The sequence below is a fragment of the Nicotiana tomentosiformis genome, chromosome 1 (assembly GCF_000390325.3).
Source record: "Nicotiana tomentosiformis chromosome 1, ASM39032v3, whole genome shotgun sequence".
Taxonomy (NCBI): Eukaryota; Viridiplantae; Streptophyta; class Magnoliopsida; order Solanales; family Solanaceae; genus Nicotiana; species Nicotiana tomentosiformis.
Genome location: NC_090812.1, coordinates 152,467,236 through 152,480,627, shown reverse-complemented (window position 1 = coordinate 152,480,627; position 13,392 = coordinate 152,467,236). Strand labels below are relative to the sequence as shown.

Below are 13,392 nucleotides of genomic sequence, written 5' to 3'. Positions count from 1 at the left end.
AACCACATCATTTTGAAATGAAAATGCATGTTTAAGGTGTGTTGGAACATACCAAGAGGTTTTGTGAATGGTATGAATTTCTGTGGAACAAGTTGGATATATTAAGTGGAAAGGATGTCTCTATTAGAACAAGACCTGACTTCAAATGAATACAACACCAAAAATATAAAGACCTAGGAAGTGATATATCTATCAAATTATAGCCTTATGCTTCTAGTCTCTAACGCTTCAAACCGTTCATCATTTTGACACTCCTACAAGAAGTTATGATCAAATTCCAAAAGGTTGGATCTGCGGTCAATTTCACTATTGCAGAATCACTCTGCGGACTGCATATTCGTCGAGGAGTGAAGCAGAAAGTTGGAAAATTTTGAAAATATTTTGTGGCCATTCTACTGGCCACATAATGATTCTTCTATCGTATAATGGTCACGGAATGATTATGCTATCACGGAATTACATCGTGGAATGGACATGCCATTTTGTTGCGATTCTGCTTCCTATATCACGATTCTGCTACCACATAATAAATTTTGCTGCCCACATAATCCATTCGGCTGCCGAAATAATGATTCTTCTACCACATAATTGCACCACATAATTGACTTCGGGGGTATGTCCTCTTTGAGTAGAATTGTGGTATTGTGATTACACCTCCACCCGCATAGATTGTGGTGAGGCGGCATGGCCGCTTTGTGTAGATTTTATTCTATCATGGTTGCACCTCCACCCGCATACATTGGGGAGAGGCGGCAGGGCCACTTTGTGTGAAGGTGGTTATAGGCGATCCCCGACTTAAAATCTATAAATGTTATTGGAAGCTCTTAATAAATTTGCTTGACTTTAAGGCCTATCTAAGCCCTTTTTATTGTTACCATGATTTATCATATTTATGTTGTATTTACAAGTCTTTGAATAGGTATATTGTGTATTGAATTCTATGGACGGTCTATGAAATACATTGATGTATTGTGTATGAAATGTATAGGTGTACGGTATGAATAAACACTATGGACGGTCTATGAGACACATATGTGTATAATATGATATGTGAATACTATGGACGGTCTATGTGCCGCATAGGTGTATAATATGATATGCGAATACAAAGGATGACCCATAAAATATATAGGTGAAAAATAAGAAAGGGATATGGAAAGTCTAGTGAGACGCCTTGTTAACGTAGACATGTTGTTTGTGGACGACCTTGTTTGTACATGGACGACCTTGTTTGTATGGACGACTTTGCTTGGGCGGCCTTGTTTGTACATGTTATTTCAATTACATTATATTATGTATTTTACGTATAGTTCATATGGCTGAGTTGATCCTAAAAGATGTTTAGAATGATGCAAGTATAATAATACTTGAAATGTGATTCTATGGGATGTATCGTAGTTTCTTTATATACTTTATTTGCCTCTTATTTGAGTTACCATATTTTATATGTTGTGTTGACTGCCTTACTTATGAGTACTATTCCAATATACTCACGTCCCTTTTTCTGTGGGTGCTGCATCTTTTAATGGATGCAGGTATACTTCTATAGGATGATATGGATCTTTGATAGGGATCTTCTATGCATCAGATTATGGTGAGCCCGCTACAATTACAGTGGATATTCGAGTCTAGTTGGTTTTATGTAATTAGGTATTTATTGTAATAGAAGCTCCATGTCCACTGTGGGTCATGGACTTAAGTTTTGCGTTTCGTCATGTATTTATATTCAAAGATATTTATGAAGTTATGTCCTCATTACGAGAGAAAAAGAAGAAAACAATTTATGGGCCACTAAGCCAAATGTATTCAATATTAAAGTCAAGATCTAATTATGTTTTGATATATCATGCATGATTTACGATGAGATGTTGATGTAGCATAGGCTTGCTCGACTGGGTTCACTCGGTTCAGCACCGGTCGCGCTCCCTGAGTTCGGGGCGTGACAAGGCGCATCTATAGAATTACCCATGGATGCTGCTTGAGTGGTTGGAGCTTTCCCTGGAGCTTGTCCAAGCTATGGACAGTTTCTCTTAATATGAGTTGGATCGTGACAGTGGAAACAACCTTTATGACTCAAAAGGCAATTCCCTAGATGTACTTTGCTACATGAAGGATACATAGGATAGGACAACCGAGGTTGGCCCTGACTAGTTGAACTTTTCCCCTGAGGGGTCTGACCATTACTCCGCTGGCCATGTATGAGTGGAGCTATTGATTGTATGCGAGTTGAATGATTCGTGTTCTTACCGCCCAACTAAAAATCCACTATAACTACCTGTTGTTCTAGCATTCTTGCTGTTTTATCTAGCTTCCCTAGCAATTTTACCAAACTCCTCCTTACGCGTAGCGATATTGACAACCTGGAAATAAGTGTTGTCACCATGATGTGAAGTCATATCTTTTGCCATATGTGGATTCAAGCATTCAATGATCCTTCTCAACTTTTCTCTCTCTGTCGGTATCAAATTAGGTGCATACTCTTCCAAATTTGTAAATTCCGTCTCATATTCAGTCACTGACATAGTACCCTGTTTAAGATCTTCGAACTGACGTCGGAGCTCATCCATCTGATTGTTAGGAAATAACTTGGCCCTGAAAGCTTCTTTGAATTGTGGCCAAGTAAGGGGCGGTAATGTAGAATCTCTGGCCTTCTTGTAACCTCTCCACCATTGTCCTGTTACATCCTCTAATCGAAAACCAATCAACTCTGTGGATTTTGTTTCAAGACAACCCAAAGAAACAAACATTTCCTCTATCTCTTCCAAAAATAACACTGGTTCATTTGGTTTTTTTGTACCATTAGAAGTAAGAGGTTGCAATCTCAGAAAGGCATGTGGATCAATTCTTCATGTTGGTAACTATACTGGCTGGGCAATATTTGTAGGGACAACTGGTGGTAGTACCTCTAGTGGGGTTTGAAAATCATCTCCTATAACCTCTTCATCTGAATCACGAGGGTTTTGAGGAGAAGCATGAACGGGTGTATCCCTACCACTAGCCAAAGGGGCTAGGGAGTCCAGGAATTTTAAAATTCTATCAATTCGATCATCCTGCTGATACTGTTGTTTCGCCCTGAGTGGGTTGTAAGGGGCTGTGATTTCAACCTGATCATTAACAACCCGCTGAGGTGGAGCATGTGCCTGTCTAGTGGCCCTACCATGAGCCTGGTTAGCTTTGGCATTTTCGCCTCTACCCCAATCATTTTGACCTCTACCTCTGCCACGTCCTCTAACTGCAATTGGTGCTATTGGTGCAGCCTGCACCTCTGGTGCTGCATGCACCTCCGGTGCTACTTCTTGATGATTAGCAGCTGATATCCCAATATTGTTAGCAGCAGAGGATGAAGTAGATCTTGTTCTAACCATCTTGTTCACTGAAACGAGAGATAAATGAGTCTTAGCATTCTAAAACGTTTATCTCTAACCCACGATATGAGACTAAAATAAAATAATTCCTAACATGTCCTACAACCTCCCAAATATAAGTATGGTACACAACATACCCATAATTGAGACTTTGCTTGACATGGCTCATGACTCCCTAGGACTCCCTAAACCTTGTTGCTCTGATACCAACTTGTTACGCCTCCAAATTGGGTGGGACGTGATTGGCACTCAATCCTTACCACTTATTGAGTGAACCCTTTACTATTTGTATCAAAATTCAAGTTCAATAGCAAAAACAATATTTTAATAAATAAAGAATAAATCCCAAAATATTTTAATACTGACCCACTAACAAGTCATGAGCCTCTAGAATCTAAAAAAAACATTAAAATACATAGCCTGCGGGGGCATCCCCCGAAAATAAAATAAACATAAAAAATATATATAAATAATAGTCTGAAAAAGGTTCGCTACTGCTAGGATGAATCAACAGATTCTGTAAACTAAATCTAGAATATCTCCTCTAGCCACGTGCCTCGTTACCTGTGTAACGACCCGCCGGTCGTTTTGAGAGTTATAACCCTGTTTTTCCCATTCCTACTTTTTTTGTGTTATTCAGCTATATTATGTTATATCGGGTTAGTTGGTTCGAGTCCGGAAGGAACTTGGGGTGAAATGAGACACTTAGTCTCATAATTGAAAATTTTAAGTTAGAAAAGTGGATCGGATATGGACCTATATGTAAACGACCTCGGATATGAATTTTGATGATTCCAATAGCTCTGTATGGTGATTTTGGGCTTAAGACCGTGTCCGCAATATTATTTGGAAGTCCATAGAGGAATTAGGCTTGAAATGCCGAAAGTTTTATTTTTGAGAAGTTTGACCGGGGGGTTGACCTTTTGATATCGGGGTCAGAATCTGATTCTAAAAATTGGAATACCCCTATTATGTCAATTAGGACTTGTGTGCAAAATTTGAGGTCAATCGGACGTGATTTGATAGGTTCCGGAGTTGTTTGTAGATATTGGAAATTTCAAAGTTCATTAGGCTTGAATTGGGGTGTAATTCATTGTTTTAGCATTGTTTGAGGTGATTTGAGGATTCGACTAAGTTCGTATGATGTTTTAGGACTTGTTGGTATATTTGGTTGAGGTCCCGAGGGCCTCGGGTGAGTTTCGGATGGTTAACGCATCAAAAATTGAACTAGAACAATTGCTGCAATTTCCTTTTGTTGGAAATTGCTTCTGCCCAGCCTATTGTGATTCTAGGCCTTTAGGAGGCCTTAGCTCAGATTCTAACAGCGTTTACTAGCCTTGCTCAGGTGGTCTCTATTTCGGCGGCCGCAACCACTTCTCAGGCCAGGGGAGGCACTTAGACTCCCGTCGCTCGCACACCTGAGCAGGCTATTCAGGGACTTCAGACACCAGAAGCACCACCAGCCCATCCGGTTGCTGTTCCTCAGGATTATGTGTTTCCTGCTATGCCTGAGGATGATCAGCGTAGGTTGGAGAGGTTTGGGAGACTTCAGCCACCACCTTTCAGTGGCACAGAGAGAGAGAGGACGCTCAGGACTTTTTGGACAGGTGTCAGAGGATACTCCGTACTGCTGGTATTTTGGAGACTTGTGGGGTCTTGTTCACTACCTTTCAGTTTTCTGGGGCTGCACTCAGATGGTGGGAGACTTACGAGAGGCGTAGGCCTGTTGGCGCATCACCCCTTACTTTGCAGCAGTTCTCCGTGGTCTTTTTGGAGAAGTTCGTGCCTCGATCCCGCAGAGAGGAGCTGCGTAGACAGTTTGAGTGGCTACGCCAGGGTGATATGTCTGTGATGCAGTATGGGATGAGGTTCTCTGAGTTGGCCCGTCATGCTATCTGGTTGGTTCTCACGGACAGAGAGAGGATCATGAGGTTTATTGATGGCCTCACTTATCAGCTACAGTTTCTCATGACCAGGGAGCGAGTTTCGGGTGCTACCCTTGATGAGGTTGTCGACATTGCTCGGCAGATTAAGATGGTTCGAGGTCATGAGAGGGTTGAGCGGGAGGCCAAGAGGACTCGTGGTCAGGGTGCATTCAGTGGTGCTCCTTTTGGGGGTCAATTCTAGCACGGTAGAGGTCGGCATTTCAGACAGGCTCAGTCAGCTCGGCCATTTCATCGGGGTGTATCATCTGGTCATGGTTCTCACAGTTCTCATCAGGGCCACTCATCACTTAGTGCCCTTCCAGTTCAGAGTTCATCCCGTGCTCCACCTGTTCAGGGCTCTTCCATGCCAGGTTCTTCTACCAGTCATCCCGGTGCTAGGGGTTCCCTTTAGTTTCCTCCGCCAGCACCAAGGAGTTGTTTTGAGTGTGGGGAGCTTGGGAATATGTGGAGGCAGTGTCCTCATCACCATGGAGGTCTATCTCAGCAGAGGAGTCAGCCTCCGACTAAAGCCCCAGCTACCTCACTATCCGCCCAGTCAGCTCGGGGTGGAGGTCAGTCAGCTAGGGGTCGCCCTGGAGGGGGAGGCAGATCAGGGGGGTGGTCAGGCCCGTTGCTATGCTCCCCTTGACAGACCAATGTTATTGCTTCATATGTTGTGATTACAGGTATTGTCTCAGTTTTCCACAGAGATGCCTCAGTATTATTTGACCTTGGTTCCATGTATTCATATGTTTCCTCGTATTTCGCCCATTTTCTGGATATGCCCCGTGAGTCCTTAGTTTCATCTGTACATGTATCTACTCCTGTGGGCGATACTATTATTGTGGACCGCGTATATCGGTCATGTGTGGTGATTATTGGGGGTCTGGAGACCCGAGTAGATCTGTTGTTGCTTAGTATGGTTGACTTTGATGTGATATTGGGTATGGATTGGTTATCTCCATGTCATGCTATTCTAGATTGTCACGCTAAGACGGTGATATTGGCTATGCCGGGAATTCCGATGGTTGAGTGGAGTGGTTCTATAGATTATGTACCAAGTAGGGTGATTTCATATTTGAAGGCTCAGCGCATGGTTGAGAAGGGTTGCCTATCTTATTTGGCTTTTGTGAGGGATGTTAGTGCAGAGACTCCTGTCATTTATTCTATTCCGGCGGTACGTGGTTTTCTAGATGTGTTTCCTGCAGACCTACCGGGCATGCCTCCTAACAAAGATATTCACTTTGGTATTGATTTGGTGCCGGGCACTCAGCCCATTTCTATTCCACCGTATCGTATGGCACCGGCGGAGTTGAAGGAATTGAAAGAACAACTTTAGGAACTCCTTGATAAGGGGTTTATTCGGCTTAGTGTGTCACCTTGGGGTGCACCGGTTCTATTTGTGAATAAGAATGATGGTTCCATGAGAATGTGTATTGATTATAGGTAGTTGAACAAGGTCACAGTCAAGAACAAGTATCATTTGCCTTGTATTGATGATTTATTTGACCAGCTTCAGGGAGCGAGGGTGTTCTCCAAGGCTGATTTGAGGACCGGTTATCACCAGCTAAAGATTCGGGATTCAGATATTCTCAAGACAGCTTTCAGAACCCGATATGGCCATTATGAGTTTATAGTGATGTCTTTTGGGCTGACCAATGCCCCAACAACGTTCATGCATCTGATGAACAGTGTATTCCAGCCCTATTTGGACTAATTCGTCATTGTATTCATTTACGACATCCTGGTGTACTCTCGTAGCCAGAAAGAGCACTCTCAGCATTTGAGGGCTGTATTACAAAGATTGAAGGAGGAGAAGCTTTATGCAAAGTTCTCTAAATGTCAGTTTTGGCTTAGTTCAGTAGCATTCTTGGGGCACGTGGTGTCCAGTGAGGGTATTCAGGTGGATCCGTAGAAGACAGAGGCGGTGCAGAGTTGGCCAGACCGTTCTCAGCCACGAAGATTAGGAGCTTTCTTGGTTTGGCGGGTTACTACCGTCGCTTTGTGGAGGGATTTTCATCTATTGTATCGCCCTTGACCAAATTAACCCAAAAGGGTGCTCCATTCAGGTGGTCGGATGAATGTGAGGAGAGCTTACAGAAGCTCAAGACTACTTTGACCACAGCTCCAGTGTTAGTTCTGCCATCAGCTTCAGGATTTTACACTGTGTATTGTGATGCCTCGAGGATAGGCATTGGTTATGTTTTGACGCAGGAGGGTAGGGTGATTGCCTATGCCTCACGCCAGTTGAAGACCCATGAGAAGAACTATCCTATCCATGATCTAGAGTTAGCATTCATTGTTTACGCCTTGAAGATTTGGCGTCATTATTTGTATGGGGTTCATTGTGAGATCTATACTGATCACCGGAGTCTGCAATATCTGTTAAAGTAGAAGGATCTTAATTTGCGTCAACAGAGATGGTTGGAGCTCCTTAAGGACTATGATATCACTATCTTGTACCATCCGAGGAAGGCCAATGTGGTGGCCGATGCTTTGAGTCGCCGGGCAAAGAGTTTGGGGAGTTTAGCCTATCTTCCAGCAGCAGAGTGACCTTTCGCATTAGATGTTCAGACCTTGGCAGGCCAGCTTGTCAGATTGGATATTTCGGAGCCTAGTCGGGTATTGGCTTGTGTGGTCTCCAGGTCTTCTCTTTATGACCGTATCAGGGAGCGTCAGTATGATGACCTTCACTTGCTCGTTCTTCAGGACAGGGTTCGGAGAGGTAATGCTAGGGATGTGACTATTGGTGATGACGGGGTGCTGATAATGGAGGGCCGGATATGTGTGTCTAATGTAGATAGGCTTCGAGAGCTGATTCTTGAAGAGGCCCACAACTCGCCGTATTCCATCTATCCGGGTGCCGCGAAGAAGTACCAGGATTTGAGGCAACACTTTTGGTGGAGGCGGATGAAGAAAGATATAGTTGGGTTAGTGGCTCGGTGTCTAAACTGTCAGCAGGTTAAGTATGAGCATCAGAGACCAGGTGGCTTGCTTCAGAGGTTAGAGATCCCAGAGTGGAAGTGGGAGCGGATCACTATGGACTTTGTAGTTGGGCTCCCATGGACTTCGAGGAAGTTCGACGCTATTTGGGTTATTGTGGATCGGCTGACCAAGTCCGCGCACTTCATTCCAATTGGTACTACTTACTCTTCAGAGCGGTTGGCTGAAATTTACATCCGAGAGATCGTTCGCCTGCATGGTGTCCCAGTTTTTATCATTTTAAATAGGGGTACTCAGTTCACATCGCAGTTTTGGAGGGCCGTGCAGCGAGAGTTGGGTACTCAGGTTGAGTTAAGCACAGCTTTTCACCCTCAGACGGACGGGCAGTCCGAGCGCACTATTCAGATATTGGAGGACATGTTGCGTGCTTGTGTCGTTGATTTTGGGGGTTCATAGGACCAGTTTCTTCCACTCCCGGAGTTTGCATATAACAACAGTTACCAGTCGAGTAGTCAGATGGCTTTGTACGAGGCTTTGTATGGGAGGAGGTGTAGATCTCCGGTTGGATATTTTAAGAGGGGTGAGGCTAGGCTCTTAGGTACAGACTTGGTCCAGGACGCATTAAATAAGGTGAAATTGATTCAGGAGCGACTTCGCACGGCGCAGTCTAGGCAGTAGAGCTACGCAGATAGGAAGGTCCGTGATGTGTCTTTTATGGTTGGGGAGAAGGTTTTGCTGAAGGTATCACCCATGAAGGGTGTTATGAGGTTTGGGAAGAGGGGCAAGTTGAGCCCCCGGTTCATTGGGCCTTTTGAGGTGCTTCAGAGGATAGGAGAGGTGGCTTATAAGCTTCCCTTGCTACCCAGCTTGTCGAGTATGCATCCAGTGTTTCATGTTTCCATGCTCCGGAAGTATATTGGAGATCCGTCCCATGGTTTGGATTTCAGCACGGTCCAGTTAGAGGGTGATATGACTTATGATGTGGAGCCGGTGGCTATTTTGGATCGGCAGGTTCGAAGGTTGAGGTCAAAGGATATAGCTTCAGTGAAGGTACAATGGAGAGGTCAGACTATGGAGGAGGCCACTTGGGAGACCGAGCAGGAGATGCGGAGCAGATATCCATGCTTATTCGAGACTCCAGGTATGTTTCTAGACCCGTTCGAGGACGAACGGATGTTTAAGAGGGGGAGGATGTAACGACCCTGCCGGTCGTTTCGAGAGTTATAACCCTGTTTTCCCCATTCCTACTTATTTTTGTGTTATTCAGCTATATTATGTTATATCGGGTTAGTTGGTTCGAGTCCGGAAGGAACTCGGGGTGAAATGAGACACTTAGTCTCATAATTTAAAATGTTAAGTTAGAAAAGTGGACCGGATATGGACCTATATGTAAACGACCTCAGGTTTGAATTTTGATGATTCCAATAGCTCCGTATGGTGATTTTGGGCTTAGGAGCGTGTCCGGAATATTATTTAGAAGTCCGTAGAGGAATTAGGCTTGAAATGCCGAAAGTTTTATTTTTGAGAAGTTTGACTAGGGGGTTGACTTTTTGATATCGGGGTCAGAATCTGATTCTAAAATTTGGAATACCCCTGCTATGTCATTTAGGACTTGTGTGAAAAATTTGAGGTCAATCGGACGTGATTTGATAGGTTCCAGAGTTGTTTGTAGAAATTAGAAATTTCAAAGTTCATTAGGCTTGAATTGGGGTGTAATTCATGGTTTTAGCGTTGTTTGAGGTGATTTGAGGATTCGACTAAGTTCGTATGATGTTTTAGGACTTGTTGGTATATTTGGTTGAGGACCCGAGGGCCTCGGGTGAGTTTCGGATGGTTAACGGATCAAAAATTGAACTAGAACAGCTGCTGCAATTTCCTTCTGTTGGAAATTACTTCTGCCCAGAATCGAGCCCAGATCGAGCTCAGGGTCGATGGCCACGATCGAAGCCCAGATCGATCTCAAGGTCGAGGGACACGATCGAGCTTAGGGTCAATGGCCACGATCGAAGCCATGATCGAGCACAGAGTCGAGGGCCACGATCGAAGGCATGATCGAGCTTAGGGTCGAGGGCCACGATCGAAGCCCAGATCGAGCACAGAGTCGAGGGCCACAATCGAAGTCACGAACGAGCTCCGGATCGAGAACCAGGATTGAGGGGCAGAACCGAGGACCAGGATCGAGGACCTCGATCGAAGGCCAAGATCGAGGGCCAAGATCGAGGCAGAACCGAGGATGTCTGGGCAGAATTATAAAAATAGGGACTTCGTCCCATTTGCCATTTTTGACAAATTGGACCTTGGGGAGAGGAGATTTTTGTTAAATTTTCAAGGAAAATTTGAGGTAAGTCCCTTGTGATCATTTCTACTCCATAATAGTGAATTATCATCGAGTAATCCGACTAGATTACATGATTTTGAGGTGTAAATCAGAGATTGAAACTTAGAAATTTGAAAATTTGATTTGTATATTTGAGGGTCGAGTTAAGGTCAGATTTTGGTAAAATTGGTATGGGTAGACTCGTGGTTGAATGGGCTTTCGGATTTTATAACTTTTGTCGGGTTCCAAGACGTGGGCCCCACAGGCGCTTTTTGAGCCAATTTCGGGTTTTGGTCTAATGTTGAAGCTTTTCTTGTGGAATTCATTCCATTAGCGTATATTGATGGTATTATACTAATTGTGAACAGATTTAGAGCATTTGGAGGCTGAGTCCAGAGGCAAGAGCATTGCGGGGTAGAGATTTGACCGGTTTGAGGTAAGTAACGATTGTAAATCTAGTCCTGAGAGTATGAAACCCCGAATTTCGTATCATTCTATTATTTTGAGGTGACGCACATGCTAGGTGATGGGCGTGTGGGCGTGCACTATTGGGGATTTGTTACTTGGTCCGTCCCATGGCAACTGTAAAGTTGCATACTTTGTTGAAACCATTTGATACTTATATGTTTTAGAAAGAATTTCTGTAAATTGGGTTGAATGTCATGTTTGGGCCTTGCGCCAATGTTGTATGGACCCTTAGAGGCTGTTTCTTACCATCCTCTCATTGTTTTCGATTGAAAATCTATACTCAGTCATGTTTATACTTGTTTACCGCATAACTCAGTTTTATAACTCTATTTTGATGCATATAAATATTTTGGGCCGAATGCCCTATTTTACTGAAATGCCCGAGTGGCTTGAGATATTTATGACTGAGTGAGGCCGAGGGCCTGATTTGTGAGGATGAGTGTGGATCGGGGCTGGCCGCCTGCAGCATACTTTTGACTGAGTGAGGCCGAGGGCCTGATTTGTGAGGATGAGTGTGGATCGGGGCTGCCCGCCTGCAACATACTTTATTATTATCGTACATAAGTTGTACGTGTAGATTATAGCGCTTGGGTTGAAGGAGCCCCTTCGGAGTCTGTACACACCCCAGTGAGCGCAGGTACCTACTGAGTGCGAGTGCCGAGTGCCGAGTGCCGAGTGTTGAGTGACTGGGAGGCAAGAGTGATTGTGAGGTATGCCCGAGTGGCAAGAGTGATTATAAGGTATGCCCGAGTGGCACGAGTGACTGTGAGGTCTGCCCGAGTGGCTGTTTATGACTTCATCATTTTTACTCACCTGTGCATTGAGCCTTGTTTGAGAAAAACTGTTGGAAAAATATATTTAAATAATTTTTACTGGAACCCGGTTTAAACGAGACGATTCGATTCAAACACTGATTTTAAAGCAAGTTGTACTTTACTGAGATTTCATGATATGAACGTTATATGCTTTATTGCTCGTCACTACTGCTCAGTATTTATTTATTGTTGTTACTTATTGAGTTGGCGTACTCACGTTACTCCATGCACCTTGTGTGCAGATTCAGGTGTAGCTGGACACGGTATGGGTTATTGAGTGTTCTGGTTACAGGTTTTTTTGGAGATAGTAAGGTAGCTGTTTGGCGATCGCAGCCCCTGCTCTTCTCCCTGTTATCTTCCTTTAGTTCTATTTAGCTATTTTCCAGGCTAAGTTAGCCTTGATATTGTTAGACAGATTATAGCAGTTGCTCATGACTAGTGACACCCCGATGTCGGGCTTTTCTTTTCTGCACTTCTGTTTTTTTTATTTGAACTCTTTAAATGGAGGTTCTTACCTTGAAATTATCTTTGAAATGAAAATATCATTTTGTTTTGGAAATGAGTCGGCTTACCTAGTTCCATGATAGGCACCATCATGACTGGGGTAGTTTTGGGTCGTGACAACCTGCATCCTCAATACCTGCCATACGACATAGCATGCCCAAACGGTACAAGTACCACCAAAGGATACCTAGTAAGTCCTCATAGGCTACTTCCTAAAAAGGCACAGCGAGACCTTCTAGGAAATATAAGAAAGAAAACGCATATACGGAAAAATCATATAAATTTTACAACCAAGTCATAGGCTGAAAATTGAAACTATACGCTAAACTGTAAGCTGAAACTAAAACTTAACGTAGAAATTGAGTCCATAACTGATATCTGAAATAGAAACTGAGTTTTATATATATACACACACATAACTTTGCTAAAAAAATGTAGCGCATAATGGCCCTACGTACATGAGCATCTAGGAACACGTACGGCGGAGTGTCAGCCTATCTCCCCAATAGATAGTTGGCACCTGCGAGCATGGGGTTAGTAACCCTGACATCATGGCACTCGCGTTGGAGAAGGTTGGACGATTCTCCCTAATGAATGTGATCACATTGATTCATGAATTATTATTGAAACTAAATACTTAAATGAATGTGAATATCACTAATAAAGGCACATAACAATTGGTAATACACATAAGCATGTATTCATGTCACATATAATGTCGCATTGAATAATTATAAGTGAACTGAGTATTGGATCATGAGAATACACGACTTAGATCTATCTAGCATATGGAGCACAAGGGTTCTAATGGAATTCCCTACTAGAAAAGTAAACCTCAACTCACCTCAAGTCTTAGCTCCAATTCATCCTTTCCAATTTTCTGGGAGTTCAACAACTCACGATCTACAAATATTTGAGCTAGAATCATCAAGACATACTCATCAAGTTCAATTTACCACCAATTGAAATAATTTCTAAGTCATGAATTACTTAATATAATCAATGCATAATGTAAAAATAATATTTGTATTCCTCTATCAAGCTTACTGTTACAA

At 43.3% G+C, this 13,392-nt stretch overlaps 1 protein-coding gene across 1 annotated transcript; it reads right to left on the bottom strand.

Moving 5' to 3' along the window:
- Positions 1–2,300: 2,300 nt before the first annotated feature.
- LOC117277332 (uncharacterized) lies at positions 2,301–2,747 on the bottom strand. The gene has a single exon (XM_033656765.1). It carries the CDS (start codon positions 2,745–2,747, stop codon positions 2,301–2,303), a length of 447 nt encoding a protein of 148 aa, XP_033512656.1.
- Between the last annotated feature and the right edge of the window lie 10,645 nt (positions 2,748–13,392).

Coding starts and splice junctions, on each gene's coding strand:
- LOC117277332 (XM_033656765.1), bottom strand. CDS start 2,747: ATGTTTGTTTCTTTGGGTTGTCTTGAAACAAAATCCACAGAGTTGATT.